A 22,736-nucleotide genomic window follows, 5' to 3' on the forward strand; every position below is an offset into this window, starting at 1 on the left:
AAAAAGCTGTAATGGGTGGGGAAGAGGAGGGGCAGAGAGGTTAAGCAGGGTGATATCAAGAGAGACTCAGCGTAGAGAAGGTCCCAATGTAATTCTTCACATCTTATGATGATCAGTCCCTTCAGATGGTGAAGAATTACACAGCAAATCAGCTTTGCAAATATAATGGGTAAACTGGTCATAAAATTGTAATCAATTTTATTTATTTATTTATTTTATTTATTTATTGCTTTTCTTTAGAGACATCATGAATAACAAAGTATTTTACCAACATCCAAATCTCATGAGAGCTTTAGGCATGCATGAGACTGTCATGGAAGTGATGGTAAACGTGCTTGGTGGAGGAGAATCCAAGGTAAAGCGATTTACTGTAAGAAGACAGAAAAAATAAAATATAGCTGTTCAAAGCTTTATCCTGTAAGGTGCTGAGCAGTCATTGGAGGTACAGAGACCACAACCATTTAATAATTTAATAATTTGATCAATTTTTTAGAAGAATCCATTTTTCCATTCCAGAAGAAGATAGAATTAGCATTATAATTTCAGATGCTTTTAAGAAAAAAAAAAAAATCCAAATAACAGTTCATATGCTTATTGGGTTTTAAAGGGATTTTTAGGATTTTTTAGAAACAAAAATGGATGCAGTATCACACTGCAAATCTGAATATTCACATTCATTCATGTTTGAATCTAGAATTTATGGGTGAACCCAGCTCTTGTTTTCAAGCTTATAACTTAATATGTGGAACTTAAGGAGCTATTTACTTGCTGAGAAAGCCCTGTTGAATTCAGAGTGAAACCTAACAGATACTGAGATGCAATGAATATGATGTGTAAATATTAGTACGTTAAACAGCTGTTACAGAAATAATCTTTTGCAAGTTTTAAGTCTGTTAAACTTGAGCTTTAGTCTGTTTTTATTTGCTTTTTAGGAAATCACTTTCCCAAAAATGGTAGCAAATTGCTGTCGTTTCCTATGTTATTTTTGCCGCATCAGCAGGCAGAATCAAAAAGCTATGTTTGATCATCTTAGCTATTTGTTGGAAAATAGTAGTGTTGGCCTTGGTAAGTAATGTATGTGGCTTATGAGACTCTAAACAAAAAACAGTCTTAAATTTTTCTGTATTTTTTTCTCTCTTTCTATTCCTCCTAACCCCTCCCCAATTGTTTTTTCTGCATCCCTCCGTGCTCTTGTCTTGAAATTTCTGCTTTACCCAGTGAAAAAAAAATCATTAACTCTATTGATAACTTCAGACAAAATCATAACAGTAGCATTAAATTGAAGTAATTTAGTATACACTTTGTGGTGTATGCCTGGACATTAAGGGAGAATTTTTGTGTAGTTTAACTATTTGCGAAACAGAATAAAATCGTGATTTTGATACAGAGAGTTATAGATCAGTGTTAGCAGCCTTTCACTATGGCTTGTTTCTCACTGCTGAGGCTTGCTCTACTGTTTTCTTCTGTAGACCGTTCAGTATACAGAGCTCATTTACTTGAATATACATGCCCAGATGCCCAGAGATGAACCTTAAAATTTTCATAAAATATTAGGTAGTCTCGTGTGTTACAGCAGAGATATATTTTTCTTTTTTTTTTTAATTTAGTAGTTTTAATTCAGAATGTATATTTTATATAATCATCATAGTGTTCTTTTATTATTATTATAAAAATGTCCTTATTAATGTACAGATATGGGGCAGGAGCATAAATAAAAAATCATTTTGGAGAGAAACTGCCCAAGTAAAATGCATTTGGAGTGTTAGTATGAAAATCTTTGCTTTTTCAGATGCTATATTGACTGCCATTTTAAAAGAAATAAATAACTCATGATCTCATCTTTTAAATATGAAAGATATTTCCTATTTCAGTACATTTGATAAAATGCCGTTCTTCTGGACATTAAAAAAATCCCCTTTCCTCAAAGCAAATTTGTCTCAGTGAAGAATATTGTAAAGAATGAGATCTTAAAACAAGGTATGTGATGAGAATAGGAATGTGTTAGACAGGTTGTTTCTAGCCTGAACTTCTAAATTGTGTTTTGATTTCCTATTAAAGACAAGTTTCGTAGAGTTCATGATAATTATAAACTGGTAAAAATATATTTTTTTAAATCATTAATTTAGTAAAACTAATAATTTTAAACAAATTTAAATAATTAAAACATCCAAATATTTTTATTATTGTACTTGCTATAAAATTGTTAGTTTTTATTAAGTTATTGTTGAAACTAAATTTTATTTTAACAGCTTCTCCTTCTATGAGAGGATCAACTCCTTTAGATGTTGCAGCAGCATCTGTGATGGATAACAATGAACTTGCACTAGCTTTAAGGGAGCCTGATTTGGAGAAGGTTTGTAGCTATTTTATTAAGCATTTTTTTAATATACCATCTAGAAAGGGGGAAGATTTGTCTTGCTCAGACTCACAAGAAGTAGAATGGAGTAATCAAGATCCAAGATGAGAATTGCATGGGAATTTTAAACCCCAAAGTTTAGACTATCAGAATCTGATTGTTTGATCTTTCTGCTGGTGGTCTGGATAATTGAACTATGAGTTTATTGTTATTACGTATGTACATGAAACCAACAGGAATTGGTTCAAGGGTAGCTCTTTGGAAATAGTGGAGTCTACCCCCAGCAAAACTTTTGCTAAAACCTTTCTTTGTTTTTCGATCTTGATGGTGACATACATTGATAGCCTAATGGAAAAGGAATTACTAGAAACCTTGTAACAAGTTGTTATGATATATAACAAATTTTCAGGATATCTGTCTGTAGGTGTGCTTTTTTTCCTGATACTTAACTTGCTTCAGAATGATTGTGCATTCATGCTTGTGTGGAGCAGTCATCAGTGGCAATTTTACTGGCTATTCCCAAACTTGCAGAGATGGTCATGTAGCAAGTTGGGCTGACCACAAAAAGAAGAGCATGGGAAAGAGTTGTGAAATTCTTTTGAAAGATAATGACTTCTTTTTTTATAATTTCCAATGTATGGCATCTAGTCTCACATAGTAGTACTGTGTTTTTGCATGGTCTTGGGAAGGATATGAAGACATCAGAAGTACATGTAGGAATGGAGGAAAGCCAAAGCTCATCTAGAGTGGAAAATAACAATGGAGGCAGAGGACAAGAATAACTGTTTCTCTTAAGTACATCAGTAGCAAAATCAAGGTTAAGGAGGACATGGGTCTATTGTTCAGGAGGGCAGGGACCTAATAGATAACAACAGGTAAAAGGATGACGTACTTAATGTTTTTTTTTTTTTTCCCCTTACTTTTCACTGGTCAAGTTTGTCCTCAGGCCTCCAAGGTCCCTGTGTGTACTAGGAAAGTCTCAGTGGAAGTGAAACAGTACTTCCAGTAGAGGAAGACTGCATGAGGGAGCACTTGTATATATGCAAGTGGATTCAGAATGCATCCAACAGTACTGAAGGAGCTGTCCAACATCACTGCAGATTCGCTCTGACATTTTTGAAAGGTCATTGCAATCAAGCTAAGAAAGAATGGGCATCCAGGGAAACAGAAACTGGTCAGTCTCACCTCAGTCCCTGGGAAGATTATGGAACAAATTGTCTTAGAAATAATTAGAAAAGTTAGAAATAATTTCTAATTAGATGAAAGACAAGAAGGTGATTGGGAGCAGCCAGCATGGGTTTTCTGAGGGCAGATTATGCCTAACCAGCCTTACTGTTTTCAATAATGAAGTGACTGCCACTGTGGAAAGTGGAGGGCACTGGGTATTGTATACATTGGTTTAGAGAGGTATTTGACAAAGTATCTGATAGTCTCCTTATTGCCAAACTGGCTGGATAAGTGGATGATAAGGTGGATGGAAAACTGGTCTCAGAAGGTTGTTATCAAACATGTGAAGTCCAGCTGGTGGCCAGTTACTACTGGTGTCCCTCAGGGATAAATACTGGGCACAGTACTCCATGAATTAAGGGGGAAGATCAACTACTGACTGGATTCTTACTGATACATATATCACAGAATCACATAATGGCCGAGGTTGGAAGGGACCTCTTACAGCAGGTTGCCCAGGACCAAGTCCAGGCAGATTTTTTAAGTTCCTGGAGGGAATCTCCACAAGCAAAAAAATAAATAAATATATATATATATATATATGTATATATTATATATATATATATATATATGTAAGTATATAGCATAGTTACACTGCTGTATTTTTAATATGCAACTATATAGATAATCAAATTATTATTAAAAAATACATTAAAATACATTAATCACATCACCTTCACAAAGTTTACATACATCAACAAAAAGAGTTCTCCACACCAAAATCATGTCACAACACAAACAAAGGTGGACAATTTACAAACGCTTCACCTCGCATCCCTTCGCTGCATTACATCAACACAAATTCTCCACAATTATTGCATTCTCATGCAATGCCATTGGCTACTGTTTAATGTCTTCCTTTATGACTTGGATGATGGGATGGAGTGTGTTGTCACTAAATTGTGAGGAGCTGTCAATGTGCTGGAGAGCACATCTGCTGTTCAGAGGAACCTGAAAAAGCTGGAGAAACAGGAGTAGAATCATACTCTAGCCTCACAAAATTCAGCAGGAGCAAATGCTAGATCTTGCAACTGGGATAAAATAATCTCTTGTACCAGCGCAGGTGATTTTGATTTGCCTAAAATTTGATTTGGTTATGTCAGGGATAATAGAATGTGGAAACCAAATCCAAGACAATATATGTGGAGGCTTCCCTTTGAAACTTCACTTCTCTTGTTTTTCACAGTAAGCATCTTTTTTTTTTTTTTTCTTTATCTTATCTTGCTTAATAGGTGGTTCGCTACTTGGCTGGTTGTGGATTGCAGAGTTGTCCTTTGCTGATTTCTAAAGGGTATCCAGACATTGGATGGAATCCAGTTGAAGGAGAGCGATATTTGGATTTTCTTCGTTTTGCTGTATTTTGCAACGGTAGTGTAGAAGCTTCTCAGGTTTTTAACTTCCTCTAGCGTTTGAATAAATACCTGCATGAAATTTGACATTTAAAACAGTCTCAAGCAAACTTGGTAGCATACCATAAATTGACAGAACAGTTAGCAGAAAGAGCAGAATTAAGCAAGACACATAATAATTTAGATGCCTATTTCATACATCATATAGGCTCCTAGGAGCCTATGCCTTGTTTTTCAGTCCATTTTTAGTCATTGAAATGGCCACATCTCCTTTGAGATTCTACTTTTGGAAGTGGAGCAAAGACTCCTAAATCTTTTTAAGGATAAAACTCATGCTAGATGTAGAGCCATTTGATTAAGGTTTAGGCAGTCCAGTTTGTATTTAGCAGCTATGGCAGTCTCCTCATTAGTACTCCCACTTGAATGTGATTCATAATTTTGAATTAAATCACATATTCTATTTCATAACTTTTATTACAATAATAACTAGAGGGGTATATTTATGTGTTTACACAATTTTGTCATGATATTTAAACAGGTTAGGAATTAAAAGTATCTACTTATGCATACATCCTGCAGTTTAGTGTAACTTTTTCTGATTATGTTTCAGAAGTCTCCTTGACATAAACTTAAATCTTGATATTTGTTCTTTGTGATAGGAGAGAGTGTGGAGGAGAATGCTAATGTTGTTGTCAGACTGCTTATTCGTCGACCAGAATGTTTTGGTCCAGCTCTAAGAGGAGAAGGAGGCAATGGTCTACTTGCTGCCATGGAGGAAGCAATAAAAATATCAGAAGATCCAACAAGAGATGGACCTTCGCCAAGTAATGGATCTAGTAAAACTCTGTAGGTGCCGTGTAATTGCTTGCATTACCATCATTTTTATTTATCTGTTTCATGACCCTAGTCATGAAATGACTTATTTTAACACATAAATTATCAACTAGATTTTTCGATGGATTCTGTGGAGGGTAGATAGAGATTGGTCTTCTGCCAAATAGTTCTGTCCCTGTGCTTTTGATTTACGTGACTTTCTCTAGATATTAAATCCTCTTTAGAATTCTGTTTGTTCTTAGTCCATTAAGTTTCAGTCCTCTGATTCAAAGTGAGACAGATAAATTGTAACAATGCAGATGTCACTACAGTCTCTTATGGACAGATTTCATTCTGTGTTAGTCTGTCAAAAGTGCTTTGGTTATGATGAAGCCACCACATGTAAGCTATAGCATCCATGAGCAGTTTATCCTTTATTGCAGATGTAAACACTGTCTTCTATTTTATTTGTCTTTTAAATGTTTTAACAATTAACTAATTACAGTGAAATGGAAGAACAAGAAGATGACACTATTCACATGGGAAATGCAATCATGACCTTTTATGCTGCTTTGATTGATCTCTTAGGACGTTGTGCCCCTGAAATGCATGTAAGTTGTACATCTTCATGTATTGGAAAGTAAAGCCATAGCCTTTCTGATTGTTTGGTGTTCTGCTGTTTGGCTTTTTCACAGTAACATGTTATCGGGTATTAAAGCAGTATTATGACTACGTAGTATCATAATGTACATAATGTGTTCATTTACTAATTTCCAAGAATTTCTGTGAGCTCTTCAGTTGTGTTTTTCAAAGGAATTATTCCATTCCTTTTCTTATTACTGTTTCCTGTAGCAATTTGGTCTTTAACAACATTCTGTTACAAATATTATTTGATTGCCCGTTGTGATACTGTGTCAATGAAACTTCTCAAATTTCACTGTTTATTGTGATGGTGTAGAGAATGTTTTTTAAAACCATAGTTTTACTCCATTTGTATACTTATTTAAAGAGACTGTTTAAATTTCATATTGAAGTGTAAATATTATAGGTAATTCTTTTAAAACATAAGAATAAGCATTGTCCATGGATATATGTGTCAATATCTCATAATCTTTATTCACGTTGACAAACCTCCTCAAAGAAAGGTAACATGTCACTGGTTTAGGTATTTTAGATACCCAGAATTAGACCCTGTAAAAAATGAGCACTTACCGCTTATTTCCCAAGAGCTAATACTATTTGAAAATATTTGTTCAGTTTAAAAATCACAATACATTCCTGTTCTTCAAAAATTGCACTTAGTTATTCACAGTTTCTTATTTCACTTCAAAAACTCCCCAATTTAATTAACAACTCCCCTTTAATTAACAACATTAATTAAATGTTGATCAGTATAGATCAGCACAAGATTTATGCAGAGATGGATAACTTGACAGAGATAGCCATACATAAAGTTCAATGTACGAGTAAGTGTTTTGTTTGAATAAAAGCATCATCTTGTTTTCTATTTGACTCACTGCCTTTTTAGAACAAAACAAAACAAAATGACTGGGGTAGTTGAAAGTGTCGTTGTTCAACCAGGAATGAAAAAAAAAGCTTTTTCCATCTCAGTCTATTCCTCCCCTCCCCTCCCCTCCCCTCCCCATCTCTTTCCCTCCCCTTCCTCTTCCCCTTTCCTTTTTTTTCTATATTTAAAGCTTTTTTTAGCTATTTTACCTAACATTTTATTCTGAAAATGGGCTTAATATTATTTAGAAACAAAACCTCTCGATTTCTAGACTTTGCATATTTGCATCCAGAACACAGCAAATAAATACAGATTATATGAAATTTACATTACTAAATATAATGTGAGTTTGAGAGCAGTTATTCTTGTGTATCTATGTTTTGCAAAGTTTCCTGAATGTGAACACACATACAAGGTAAAAAGAAGACCTGTGTAATGTTTTATTTATTTTTTTCCTTAGCTAATCCATGCTGGTAAAGGGGAAGCCATTAGAATCAGGTCAATTCTAAGGTCTTTGATTCCACTAGAAGATTTGGTGGGCGTAATTAGTATTCCTTTCCACATGCCGACCATAGCTAAAGGTAAGATGGTTATTGTACTGTTTTTTTCCCACCGTATTGTTATGTTCTGTAATTTGACCATATATTCATAAATATACTTCTCTCAATATTTCAAAATGTTCTAGAAATTAAACCATTTATAATGTAGAATAGATGAAAAATCATGTGTTTCAAACATGTTTCAAAAATGTTTCTGCATGCTGTAGGTAATAATTCTGTGTACACTTATATTCACTGATGTAAATCCCATTCAAATAATTTCATTAAAATCTGTTAAAACTTTAAAAAGAAATCTGCAAATGCATTCTTTTTTTTCGCCTCTAAAATATTAAAAAGGAAAAACATTCTCTTTTCTTAATAATGGAATCCTTGCTTTTGCTGTTCTAACCCTATTAATTGTTTCTAGCAGATCTTACTAAGACACCAGAGTTGTTCTTCAGCAACTATGGTGAAGTTATAGGTGTGGCATACATAGAATTCTGCCTACACAGAATTCATTGCAGTAGTGGGAGTTCTGAGGGCATTGATATAAAATGGAAAGGAGTTACATCTACTTCTTTAGGTATTTTGAGAGAAAACGTAGTTGTAACAGGGATTGTCTAGTGGCTTACAGCACAGGAATGTCCAATAAGTCACAGTAGAGAAGATAAAAAAAATCAATTATTCTATTATATAATTATTTATTTATATTCCAATATTATATAGTGATAATACATTATAGATCTAAAAGTGGTATCTAAATAGCATAGAGAACAGCTCATGGATACATAATTATTTATTTGGTTTTCAAAATGAAAATATCAAAATTTAAAAATATTTCTATGAATTCATTCAGGAATTTCAGAAGTTTTCAGATAGAGAGGACTTTTTAGCACAATGTTAATTCATTGTCGTTCACTACTGATGTGTTCACCGGTGCTGCATTCCTGGGATGTTTGATGTAGAATTGTTAAATTTCTTACTTTGTCTGCTTCTTCTGAGATATATAGGCAGTTCTGTAGATTAATTAGTATGTTTTGGGTACTTCTTATTGTATTAGAATATCAACACTTGAGTATCTACTTCGATGCACAAAGTAGAGCAGAAAAGCATGTATGGACTTTGGGATCTATCAGGGTAGAATTTGCCTTATGCACTCTTTTTCAGTTAACTATAAATATGTTGCTTTTCTGTAATAAAACCATGGGGAAGATGGTTACATATGACAGAGACACTAAAACCTCTGACAAGAAGTAGTGTGGCTGCTTAATCTGCTGGGGAAGGATGATCCTTGTCATTGAAGTTTTATTTTTATCTTTTAGATGGAACTGTGGTGGAACCTGACATGTCTGCGGGGTTTTGCCCAGATCACAAGGCAGCCATGGTTTTGTTCCTTGACAGGGTCTATGGAATTGAGGATCAGGATTTTCTTCTTCACCTTCTTGAAGTTGGCTTTCTGCCAGATCTCCGTGCTGCTGCTTCTTTAGATACAGTAAGAGTTTAAGTCTTTTGTTATTTGAATGAACACTGAAGCATTTTTCGCTCCTCAGAAAAACATTTATTTATTTATTTTTTTCATGTTGTCCTCTGCATTTTTCAAATGCTGGCTGAGCTGTCTGTTGCTTCTTAGCTTCGAGAATATTTGAAGATCAGTGAAGAGGGATTCTTTAGCATGATGCTTACTTCATAAAGAGTCCCCTTTGATAATCATAAAAGATACATTTTATTTTCCCAGGAGACCTTCTGAGCTTTTGTTATGGAATGAAAATCAGATCAGCTGCCAATGAAGCATGTAACTGAGAGCCTCTTCCCAGAGATTTAGAGAAAGTGTTCATCTCCATGAATTTGTTAGGGGCACCCACTTTGTTTTTCAGAAAATTCCTTAATTTTTATTTTAATGCATTCTAAAAATTGCTTTTTTTTTTCTGTTAGCCTTCTTTCCATCTAATTTTTCTTAGTTGGCTTAGTACAGAAAGATCAGATTTAGAGAGCTTATATGAGGGCTAAGACATGAATTTTGATTTCCCTATCTCACCTTCTATTTAAACTTTTTTTTTTTAATAGTTATGTTTTTATTTAAGAAAGAGTGGGTGAGGATTTATTGCACTTTGAACTTGGGCTTGATTTTAACATGGCAGCATACTGAGTTTTGCTAATGTAAACTTGACTGGTATTACCTGATTTCAGAATGTTTTGTTAAAGAACTTTGACATTCTTTAATATAATTTTGAAAACTGTTGTTTTTGAGAGACTACATTTAGTGTCAAACTTTATGATTTTTGTCATATTGTCATTCATACAACAATAAAAAGTGCCATATGTGAGAAGACTACAGAAGCAGAAAGGGAAACTAGGCATTCAGCATCCAGTAGGTTTCAAATCTGCATTTGTGTGCTTTGAAAAATTCCCTCTTTAACTGCTACAAAAGAAAAAAAAAATCTTTAATTTGTAACAACACTGACAAGACAAATCTAATTTTTTTCTCATTTAATTTGTAGGCTGTCTTAAGTGCTACGGATATGGCTTTGGCTCTGAATCGATACCTTTGCACAGCAGTCTTGCCTCTGTTGACCAGATGTGCTCCTCTTTTTGCTGGCACAGAGCACCATGCTTCCCTCATTGATTCCTTATTACATACTGTGTACAGACTGTCAAAGGGCTGCTCTCTTACCAAAGCTCAGCGAGATTCCATTGAAGAGTGTTTACTGTCTATTTGTGGGTAAGAAAATACTCTTGGCTGTACAGGAATGTGAAAAGATGAAGTGACCTATGATAATTACAATACAAGAATGCAGAGCTGTGCCATCAGTAGCATAATTAAGAAATTTTGCTGAACTATGATTGTGACATTTTAAATACAATGGTTGTATTCAATTTGCTACTTTATTAATTGCTTATATGTCTTTGGTTATTTTGCTATTACTGAGATTTAAAAAAAATTAAAACAATGCCAATTAACTAAGAGGATGTACTGCAAAAGACAAACCTCTGGAAAAGTTGAACCATGCATACACTGAAGTACCATATACACTTCAACTGTACAGATTGGCAGTGTGGTTGATGATCAGTAGATTGTATGGTTCTATGGAGATGTTACATTTGAAATCCTAATCAATGACGGGTATTGTTACACTTCATCCAAGACTGAAAAACAATTATTATCCAAAGTTTTTATAAGCTTACAGAGTCATTTATCTGAAGTTGATTATGTAGTTACGGACATAATCTGTAATGGAAGTTAGCAACATTTAGGCTTTCAAATCACCAGAACTCTTTTGAATGTTTCACTGTAAATTATTATTATTATTTTTAATGTGGAAATTTGTTCAGAAGTGACAGACATTCTTATGTTAGTCATTTTGTAGTTGAGAGAGAGGAAGAAATGCACCATACAATTCTTTTACAAAATATGCCACATTGATCATTTTATATACATAACCTTCATAAGAATCAATAAAATGAACTAGTGTTTGCTATTTTACTGGAACAATTCAATGTCTTTGTCATTCTAAAATACACATAGTACCTATTTCCTCTGTCCCTCCCTCTGCCCCTGTACATCTGAAGAATTAGCACTCTTGTGTCTTTATTAGTTTGTAAGATATTTTTCAGCAGCGTTGTGGTATATTGTAAGAAATCAACATTATAGCCTCTTCTTGTGGGCATGGTGATCATAATATACACTATGAGAAGGTGTTATTTTTCCTGATTTACTACATCTCTGTCTACAGGTCAGATATTTTCCCAGTGCTTTTTAAAGTATTTGTTTACAGTGTATTTGGATTTTTTTTAATATGTGCTTGTTGCTTTCTTTTTGGACATAGTTTTTCAGTGCTACAAACAAAATTGTATTACTTAATGAAGTTTGTTTATTACTTGGGCTGTCCAGGGAAGTGGTTGAGTCACCATCCCTGGAGCTCTTCAAGAATTATGTTAAAGGTTAGACTAGATGATCTTAGAGATCTTTTCAAACCTGAATGATTCTATGAATCTGAAGAATTTTAATGGTGTATAAATGACAGTTTACCTTAATGTATTTATTAATTATTTACATACAACTATGGTGGTACACCCTACTGAAATCATTTATCTGCTTTTAGGCAATTGAGGCCTTCCATGATGCAGCATTTGCTGAGAAGATTGGTATTTGATGTTCCTCTATTAAATGAACATGCAAAGATGCCTCTCAAGGTAATGGCCATTTTAATCTTCAGTAACATTCCTTGTAACAAAATGCAACAGAAAATACTTCCATGGAGAATATTCTCTATCTTCTTTGTTACCTTACCCCCACTCTGCAATAATCTAAGAGGTAGAGATAAACTACCTCTTTTGGCAGGAAATCAGTTTAATTTGCATCCAACCATGTAGAATTATGAAGTCCATGTCTAATGTTTTTTTCATAATACTCTCCCCCCCTCTTTTTAACAAAAGCCTCACTTCTATACTTAAATAGAATAAAATATATTTATTTATTTAATGATGGCCTTTAATTCTGCATACTTATGTTATGAGTATCTGCATCTCTTTCCTGGCTATGACATAATATTTTGCCAGCATGCTTTGCAAATTGATGTTGAAACTTTTTGTTGAAACTTTTTTTTTCTCTGAGCAACTGTTAAACTCTGAATTAAGATTTTGGCCAATTTTTCCAGAGGATTCTGTGCCTTAGTAAAAATTTTGTACAGGCACTCATGAATTGGACTGGGTTTTTATACTTCATTAATGTCAGAAATTCATTGTCATTTGGGATGGTCCTTAGTGACCTATGTATAACTGATTTTTCCTCCTCCTATTTGTGACTCAGGGACAGAGAGGGATCCATTAAATGCAAAATCTGTGATGTTTTGGTTTGGTGAATACCTAGTAGCAGGTCCTTGCATCATTTGACCTCCTAATTATCTGTAGTTTTTTTAACAATGTAAGAATAAATGTCTGTAATGAAAGAGGGGTAGAGAATAAAGCTTGCTGCCAATTGTAATAGAGGACAGGAGGGTAGGTTGATTGCACATTTCACAGCTCACAGAAGAGATGAGTCTTACTGGGAGTTATTGTTGAATAGCTTCCAGACACGTAAAGAGTAATTGGGAACTAGTGTAAATCATGATTCTGTTATCTTACCCAACCAACAGCAATGTTTGGAATAGCAGCATACTGTTGGAGGTGACTTCTTGTCTTCATCTGAGCTGTCAGGGTTCTGGTGGTGTTGGGAAAAATGATCCTCCGTCACATGTTTTTTGTATTGTTAAAAAGTAAAAGCTGCTTGTACTGTGGGTATGTCCACCAACAGTTTAAAGAATAAATACATAATATGCCTTCTTTATAAAAATTAGAAATTGTTCTGGCAGTGCCTGTATATGTTGAGTGCCAGAACTGCAGAACCTCAGCGGTTGTATTTTATTTGCTTTTGAAATATCTTCTATTTTAGTTGCTGACAAATCATTATGAAAGATGCTGGAAGTATTATTGTTTGCCAGGTGGATGGGGTAATTTTGGTGCTGCCTCAGAAGAAGAACTTCATTTATCCAGAAAGTTGTTCTGGGGTATTTTTGATGCTTTGTCTCAAAAGGTAATTCATATAACTATCCATCTACTGCTAACAAAAGCTTTATTGTACAACTTCTTTTTTTGTAATCTGTCATTTTTACCTAGCTTATATCAACCCTGTGTTATCTACCTTAAAAGAAAAATACAGGCTTCAGTAAACTGAAGACTTCTAGTTTAAATCTTCCTGTTCTATCTTCAGCTTAAACATAGGTATACCTTTTTGTCTGCTCTTTAAATATATATATATTTATAATGAAGTAATCTTGAAGTATATCTGTACAGGTCAACTACATTTCAGAGACCTACAGGCAAATTCAAGCATCTGCAGATAGCTGAAAGATGCAGTTTTAAGGAAGTACAGTTCGTGAGGTAAAAACCAGGATTGCTCTCCAGCCATTCATCTCCCCCTCTGCAGAGAGGGACTAGGGGTGTTGATTGACAGTAGGCTCAGCATGAGTCAGTGGTGTGCCCTGGCATACCAAGAGGACAAACTGCATTTTGGGATGCATTAAACACAGCATAGCCAGCTAGTCAAAAGAGATGATTCTCCTGCTATATTTAGCACTGATACGGGCTCACCTTGAATATTGTGTGCAGTTCTGGTTTCTGCAATGTAAAATGGATTTTAAGATACTTGAATGCATCCAGAGGAGGGCAACAAGTTGATAAGAGGGCTGGAAGGCATGTCCTATGAGGAGAGGCTGAGGACGTTTTGTTTATCAGGTTTGGAGAAAAGGACACTGAGAGGCAATCTCACTATTCTCTATGACTTCCTGAGGAGGGGAAGCAAAGAGGGAGGTTCTCCTGTCTTATCCCTAGTTACCAATGACAGGAGGTATAGGAATGGCTCCAAGCTTCACCAGGGGAGGACTGGACATCAGGAAAAATTTCTTTACCATGAGGGTGGTATAACACTGGAACAGGCGTTCTCGTAACGTGCCCCATGCTTGTCAATCTTCAAGAGGCATTTGGGTAATGCCCTCAATAATATGCTTTAACTTTTCATTAGCACTGAAGTGGTCAGGCAGTTGTACTCAATCATCTTTGTGGGTCTGTTGGAAAAGACCTATGCTAATTCTAATTCATATTCCTTTGCTTAGTAAGCTGTAGTTAGATCACCTTGGCTCAACCCCATGGTGGACAAAGGTTTAACAGTATCCCTTCATATTTATTTATTGTTCTTTCTGTGAATATTTTAACCAACTTGCTTAAAATTTTGAGTTTCATTTCAAATCTAAGTATTGGGAAATGCTATGAATGTTCCTGTGCTATATTCTCCTACCAGACATTTGAAAAATGTCTAGTATTGCTCCCAGTATTATCACTGCTTTTTCCATTTACTTCAGCAAGAGCTAGGCTTACTTGATCCTAGCTTTATCTTTAGCCTATACTAAAGTTTTGTGCAGTCAGGTTCCTTTATTTTCAGAACAGAAATTGAATTTTGCACTAAGAAAGCCATTCTGTGGCTGCTTGTTCTTACATGTAGCTGTATCAATTTTACTAATGATGTCAGTAGCTTCCATTGACTATTCATTTTATATCCCTTGTGTGGTCCACAGAAATATGAACAAGAATTGTTCAAACTGGCTTTGCCTTGTTTGAGTGCAGTTGCAGGGGCCTTACCTCCAGACTATATGGAATCAAATTATGTAAATATGATGGAAAAACAGTCTTCAATGGATTCAGAAGGGAACTTTAATCCTCAACCTGTTGATACATCCAAGTAAGGAATTATTTTGTTGCAACTACTTTTTATAATGAATGTGTAAAAGAAGGATGGAGTCTGTTGCTGGATATGATGTGAAGTTACAGCTTTTATTCCTGACTTCTGAATTCTCATCTTCTAGATAAAATGGAGACCTTAACTTTATATTTTTATTTGTATTGCTTATTTTAAATAATAAAAAGTGTTAAATAATAACAAGCAAATAATAAGCATCCAGTTACATTACTGATTCTTTGGACAACTTTTCAGATTTTTAATGCATTTTCAGCCTCAGATAGAGCTCTCCAGTTATCTTTGTAAGTCTGCTACAGACAGCATAGCATGTTCCTATGTACAGGAGAAGCAGAGAGTTCTATATCATCCCTGTCATTATTTACGTGTGCTAAGACACTGCTTTTTTTGCCTGTGAATAACACTGTACTTGCAGAAAATGATGATGATCATGCATTCATATAGTCTCTTTTTACTACAAATAATGGGGAAGTAGGAAGAACTTCATTCTCTCCAGGCAGTCAGACTCTGACCATGCTCTTTTAAGTATGTTAGTCAGAAAGAACGCATATCGGAAAGGGATTTTTGTGTCCTCATTTTTTACTACAGTTGGGTCCGTATTCTCCTTTGTAAAGAATAGTGTCTTACAGTGGTGTGGTTGTTCACTGTATCTTGAAAATACCACCTGTAGAACATTTCCTTCAATTGCCCTTGTGAGCTTTCTGTCTGTGTTAATGTTCAGAAAACATAATGCTGTCAGTAGTCTGATACTTTTGATACAGAATGTTTGTACACATGTGCACATTGAAATATGGTAGCAGAAGTCATTATCTAGACTGGAATGTGGGACCCACATCAATCACCACTAAAATTAATTTGTCCAAGATGTATTTAAGATATATGAAGATTTAACAAAACTTAGTGAGAGTATTATACTATCTGTTAATTAATCAAAGATGACTTCTTCTGGTATCCTTTCAGAAGAAAATTGTAAATAGCAAGTATAAATTCAGAACCTCAGAAAATGTTACTTAACATCACCAGAATCATCAGTCATCTCATTTCCTTAGGAGTCAACAGTTCTATGATGATTCAAGACAAAGAAAGCACTACATTAATCATTAACATTTCCAGCCAGTCCTATACTCCTTTACATGCCAGTCCTGTATCACATTGCTTACCAGTCCAAGCTCTATTCATATAAAGATATCAATAATATAGCCTCATTGTACTTGTCCACTTACTGTATTTCTGAAATTATGCAAGCTGTTATACTATCAGTAGAGTTCCCCCTAAAATACACACTTCCAAACAAACAAACAAAAAATTAGTTAACTGATGGATGAATATTTTCTGGCCAGCCTTATTAGGCTCTTGCAAAGTGTTACTTTGACTATATATGACATCATTTTATTTTACATTACGGTGAGGGTGGCGGAGCACTGGAACAGGCTGCCCAGGGAGGTTGTGGAGTCTCCTCCTCTGGAGATACACAAGACCCATCTGGATGCCTACCTGTGCAACCTGCTCTAGGGAACCTGCTTTGGCAGGGGGGTTGGACCTGCTGATCTCTGGAGGTCCCTTCCAATCCCTACAATTCTGTGATTCTCATTGTGACTGAAGGTTAAAAACCACACTCTTCAGCTTTGCAGTAGATGGCATTGTAACACTTGCTGACTAAATTCTTTGTCCTAGGAGAAAGAGTTTGCTATTTCAAAAGTGATCAAGAAGCAGTTATTCCCCTTTATTTGTAAGAATGCAGATGCAGAAAAATAGTGATACGAAATAAATCATTTTTGGAAGGGGTTTCTGTCTATGATTGTTTGATAGTTAAGGAGAGCTGCTTTTCTTTTACTGCTTAAACATTCTTAACCAAGGACTAGTGTATTTTTTATTTCTGGTTTCAGTAGGGATTTTCATAATATTTTTAAGCTATTCACTGGGGTATTGGAAAATAAACCCTTGAGTATATAACTTCTGAGTTGTCATAAATTAAAGTTCTCCATGTATATAATGAAGCTTATAGGAATATGTAAAGTACATGATGTGTTTCAAAAAGGACTGTTAAGACACTTAATTTGTAGAGGACTATGTAATAAATTACTCCGTTTCTTAAGCTACAGGTCATAGTTATATCTTAAATCTCAAAATGAATGCTAGTAATAGAAATAAATGACAAAAAACATGAGTACTGGGTATCATTGAATTTTCCTTACATATGTGTGTCAAAAGTCTTACAACAGCTGGGATTCTCATTCATCACCCATTAAATAGGTCAGATTTCGTCTTTGATTTAACTGGGGCTTGGAGCAAACTGTAAGTGAGGAAACCAGCACAGTAAGATGCTTTGAATGGATTTATGTGTTGGAAATTTTTTTTTTTTGAATTTTTCTTCAAAACAAAGATTCACATTTTAGCATGAGTGATATAATGGATTTTTTTTCTCATTCACTTTCAGCATCACAATCCCTGAAAAGCTAGAATATTTCATTAACAAATATGCAGAACATTCTCATGATAAATGGTCAATGGAAAAGGTAAAGTCTGTATTCCTCTTACAGCTAAATCAGATTATTTATTTGTATCCATTTAATCTTAGAAAGATTTTACTCTGAATATTATTATTTTTCATTATGCTCCAAATTGATATGTAGGTAAGATATAAATACCCATTTTCTTGTAGCGCATTTTTTGGAGGTGGGACTTCTGTAAGTCCACATGAATATTTCAAAACAGTGTTTCAGCATTTCATTATTTTTATTGTTGACTTTTAATTAAATATACTTGGTAATTGTTTAAAGAGTTTTATTGACCTAAAATTTATATTTTTAATGGAAAATACTCTTTGGATTGTTATGCCTTTGGATAGTTTCTGGTGCCAAGTATTAAAAACTGTTCCTCAACTGTAACACAACATTCTGCTCTATATAGATATCTAAAGGAAATCAATAAAAATAAAATACGTTGAAATGTTTGCTTCAAGAAATCACTAATTTTTAAAAATGATGGTATTCTTATAATTGATTTCATTGCATGTGGATAATATAAATTTTGGTTGAGAAAATGCTGAGAAAATAGTAGAGAGGAAATTTAAGAGAACAGACCTACAGAAAGATTGTTCTGTTCCTTTGTACAAATAAAAATAGAACTTTAAAATAATTTTTCACTCTTCCCTATTTTTTTCTCCGTGTTTGTTACTGTTTTTAGTTTGCCAATGGATGGACATATGGTGAAACATATTCTGAATCTGCAAAAGTGCAACCATTAATGAAACAATACAAATTACTCTCTGAAAAGGTGAGGAATTTATTCATACTTCTTCATCCTGGGAGATCGAAAGTTTGTATCTTTCATTGTGAAAATATTGCCTAATGCTTACATCGCTTTTTAAAAAAATCTTTTTTTTTTTTTTTCTTTGAGTGCATCAGCTAGTGTGAGATAGTTGCCTTTCTCAAAATCTCAGAAAGAGACAATAGGGCTTTATTATACAATAGGTAGGTCACTCAATCTATTTTCTCTCATGTCTGAATGGTGAAACTGAGTGTCATAATACCAGTATATTCTTACAGTAAGGTCATCCAGGAATGCTAGGTGAAAACTTAGATCGTCTTTGTATGGTCTCCTCCAGCAGAGGTCCACCAGGATTAGATTAGGAGGCTGGAAAACTTGATAAATGAAGCAAGGTTGAAGGAACTGGGTTTGTTCAATTTAAAGAAAAGAAAGCTCGGGGGGTCTAATCTCAGTCTCTAAACAGTAGTTACAGAGAAGATTACTCTATTCACAGGCATGCACAGTGACAGGGCAAGGCAGTGGGATTAAGTTGCTTCAGCAGAAATGTTTTCTGGAAATCCTTCTACTTTGAGAATGATTAAACACTGCAGTAGGTTGCCCAGGGAAGTAATATGCTGGAAATATTCAAGACATGACATGGCAGATCCCTAGATAATCTAACCGAATTTGGTTAGGTAATCTGACTTTAACAGAAGGTTGAGCAAGATGATCTCCAGAGGTTTTTTCCTATGTAGACTTTTTTATGATTCTATGATTGTATTGTGTTGTTTCATAAAGCAGAGAAAATGCCAGATAATTAACCACTCCACCTTTGAGTTCATATCCAAGCATGCCATTAGCACTCTTATTTATCCCTGTGATAAGTCAGCTTGCTGTAGGGCCACAATTTTGCCCACCTCTGAAATGATAAATATACTCTGAAATATCTTGTATGATTTATTTGCTTCATTGTAGTATCCCTTTTCCATGAGGGGTGATTTCAGTATAATTCTTTGCATCTCAGTGTAACTAAGCAGAAGCCCAACAGCTCTCTCTCTCTCTGTATATACATATATATATATATATATATATATAATTTTTTTTTCTCTGTACAGCTACATGAAAAACAATGTAATTATTGCCTATGCATTTTTCTAGGAGAAAGAAATTTATCGATGGCCAATCAAAGAATCACTGAAAACCATGCTGGCATGGGGATGGCGCATTGAAAGGACACGGGAGGGAGATTCCATGGCACTGTATAATCGGACACGTCGCATATCTCAAACCAGTCAAGTAAGTAACTTTATTGTAAATTTACTGCAAAAAATAATCATGCAAAACATGCTCTCCATTCTTTGATTTTACAAGTGATGAAATAATACTCCAATACATACCAAATGTATGAAGGTATTTTTTACAAGCAATTGTACAACACTGAAGATTGGTTTAGATTTCTATTCACTGAACCTGGAATTTCCTTCCCTGTTTCAAAATAATGAGCTAATAAACATAATAATAATAATAATAAACTATATGAAATTGAAATATGAATTTGTTTTTTTACTTGATTTAAAGTTAGTTGAATTATTACATCCGGTAGGTTATTACACATCAGTACTGGGTATTAAGATACGTTTTTTGGAATTAGGTAGCTATGGATGCCCTTAAGTAAGTAAAGAAATAAGTAAAGGTACAGATACAAATGATTTTTATTTTGTCCTTTTTAAAAACAGAAAATGAATACAAATATTAATGTTAATGCAGCATAAAGTTGACATCTGTAGATGGCCAAAATTCAGAAAATGTTAAACATATTTCTTTTTCCATCAGGATGGCCTTCTTAAATGAAAATGCTGTTAAGATAACATGGAACAATACTGGCAATGTGTTCTCTTTCAGGTGTATGTTATTTACAAATTAAACTGTGGTGAGGAAAGTAGCACTTTCACTCTCATTCACAGAGACATGTATAGAGCCAGATCAGTGGGGGGAAAAATGGAGGGGAAAAATCTCTTCCCTTTCTCTCTACTCATCTCTCTTCAGTTGATATGTGAAAGTCTGGCAGAATGCCTGTGAAAAATAAGCAGTTGAACCTTCCTGTCCACTCTCTAGATACTAGAAAGTGTCTATCATGAGATTTGATTTTATCACTTGGAAGGAAGTGAAATTATAATTTGCAAACTACAATATCCTTCTGAAATTCTTGATTTCCAAATTTCATGACTTCTGGGTGTTTGTAATACTGCTCCCAAACACTATGCTGACAGGTATTTGTATGTACTTTAAGCATAAGGAACATTTTAGAATTAGTAGCTTTCCAATAAGACTTGAATTATATAAACTTTTCAAACAGGTTTTGTAGATAAGTTAGTCTTCCCATACTCTAATGAAATTACATAACTGTATGAAAAGAGTTCCTGAATTCTAGAACACCAGTATTTCAGAGTACACTATCACATTTATACTCATTATGTGTTTAAAATGTTGTATGTAAGTTTAAAATTGTATGTAGTGCTGTCATCACACACAAAATCTAGCATTTTCCTCTGTTCACTGAGAAATTGTAACTATATTTAATCAGTATCTTTGTGTTGATGTAACAATACTTGAATTTATTGCTTTAGAAAACAAAAGAAAACAATTACTTATCAGAACTTTTTTTTTTTTACTGTGTGCTGCACACATGTCCATTATGTTAGTCTCTTCTCTGACAGAAATACCTTTTTAAAGGTGGCCTTTGATTTTTTTTTTTTTTTTTTAGGCCATGTACATATTTTTATATGTGCATCTAAATACAGTATCAGACATTGGAATAAAATTCTGACCACTGTTCCTTTTCAAGGAAGACATTCCTGTGGAGGACATGAGTTTATCTGTTAAAGCAGAACCTGCAGAGGAAGGCCCAGTAACCTCCCATTGGTAGCCACATTTCTTGCTATCCAGCATCTCTCTACTAATTATCCTTTTTTGACCTTTTGTTTCAATGTAATGAGCAAGCCAGTGACATATTTAGTCAGTAAAAAGAATGAATGACAAAATGGTGGTATTATCTGAGCTGGGAGGACGACAGAAGGAAACAGACAAGTATCATATTCAGTAGATTCTATATAGAAATAGGCTTCAATAGAAAAAAAAAAAGGAAGCTTGATTATTGCCTGAATTCACCTTAAAGTAGATGATCTAGGATTTGGCTGTCTTCTTTGGATAAAAATTTCTAGTAAATGAAGAGATTTAATCATAACTTTAGTACATCATTACTCACGGTGAGTTCAGATCTTAAACATGTTTTCAAGTGAAATTTGTATTTGCATATGTGGGGTTTGTGTCTGATGACTTCTGTCTTTGGGAACAAAAAGTGTAGACCTTTACCTACATGTAGCTTAAGTTACGCACCCTTTTTGTATTTTCAGATGGGCTATATAGGACCCTTCTGCCCCCTAGAGGGCACTTTTTTGCCTAAGTACTTTCATTACTTTCAATATCTTGTAAATGTTAACTTCTTCATATCAAATACTTGTGTACAACTCCAACGACTTTGTTGTTTTGCATGTTTGTCATTCAGATCTCAGTAGATGCAGTCCATGGTTACAGTCCTCGAGCAATTGACATGAGCAATGTCACCCTCTCCAGAGATGTACATGTAAGTCAGAATAGTTAATATTCCTAACATTTTTGACAATGCAATTTTTTTTCTCCTAATTTATTGAAAACAAGTTTTGTGGTTTCTGTTATTTCTTTTGATATGCTTTTATTTTTATTTTTTGTCTTTTTCACCACTGCTTTTTGATCCTCTGTTACTTCAAAAAACATGGTTCTTGTTGAAAGGCTTGAAAGTTTCTCTTCTCTTGAAAGAAGTATGTTACTGTAGGTCCATGAAAGAAATGACAAATGAAACCTAGAAAATTCTGCAGCTGCAAATATGTAGACAGTATACAGTCAGGAGGACAGGAGGGGAGAGTATAAAAAGTTGTCTCATGCTTGGAGTAGTAGGCAGTAGTAGTTCTTACTAGTTGGAGACTGGAGAGAGGTTTTCTGGCTTATCTTGTAGGTTTGGGGTCTAGTTTCTAGTTTACCAGTCTGAAAGAGTTTTTATAAGAATTTACTTATTCGTTGTGCACACTGGAGGAGAATTTCCTGCTCATTAAAAAACTGTCTGCATCTATGGAGTCCCTGGTAAAATGGTTGGTGCTTCTAACAGTGTGCTTACACAAAGGAGTATCCACATCAACCAGGCAATATCCATGTAGTCGCTGACTATTATGTCCACCAACAACAATTTTGGCACAGTCCTCTGGTCTGCTGTCCTTTGTTTCGTTTACTAAGGCCTTCAGAGGGTTCTTGCTCACCTTGATTTGAGAACGAAGTCCCTGTCTGACATGCCAGTACTCTTCCTCCTTCTCTGTGTGGT

General features: G+C 34.6%; 1 protein-coding gene across 1 annotated transcript in view; it reads left to right on the top strand.

Annotated features, from left to right (window-relative positions):
- Window positions 1-22,736, top strand: part of RYR2 (ryanodine receptor 2) — a 314,450-nt gene that overhangs the window by 182,660 nt on the left and 109,054 nt on the right. Inside the window, exons 42-57 of the mRNA XM_050709825.1 lie at window positions 241-355; window positions 933-1,065; window positions 2,250-2,353; window positions 4,816-4,951; window positions 5,592-5,778; window positions 6,251-6,356; window positions 7,713-7,833; window positions 9,114-9,283; window positions 10,290-10,510; window positions 11,892-11,982; window positions 13,220-13,360; window positions 14,898-15,061; window positions 17,514-17,592; window positions 18,263-18,352; window positions 19,484-19,621; window positions 21,891-21,968. Coding sequence (XP_050565782.1) covers window positions 241-355; window positions 933-1,065; window positions 2,250-2,353; window positions 4,816-4,951; window positions 5,592-5,778; window positions 6,251-6,356; window positions 7,713-7,833; window positions 9,114-9,283; window positions 10,290-10,510; window positions 11,892-11,982; window positions 13,220-13,360; window positions 14,898-15,061; window positions 17,514-17,592; window positions 18,263-18,352; window positions 19,484-19,621; window positions 21,891-21,968 — 2,074 coding nt within the window. The remainder of the gene's footprint in view (window positions 1-240; window positions 356-932; window positions 1,066-2,249; window positions 2,354-4,815; window positions 4,952-5,591; window positions 5,779-6,250; window positions 6,357-7,712; window positions 7,834-9,113; window positions 9,284-10,289; window positions 10,511-11,891; window positions 11,983-13,219; window positions 13,361-14,897; window positions 15,062-17,513; window positions 17,593-18,262; window positions 18,353-19,483; window positions 19,622-21,890; window positions 21,969-22,736) is intronic.

Source organism: Cygnus atratus, chromosome 3 (genome assembly GCF_013377495.2).
Source record: "Cygnus atratus isolate AKBS03 ecotype Queensland, Australia chromosome 3, CAtr_DNAZoo_HiC_assembly, whole genome shotgun sequence".
NCBI lineage: Eukaryota > Metazoa > Chordata > Aves > Anseriformes > Anatidae > Cygnus > Cygnus atratus.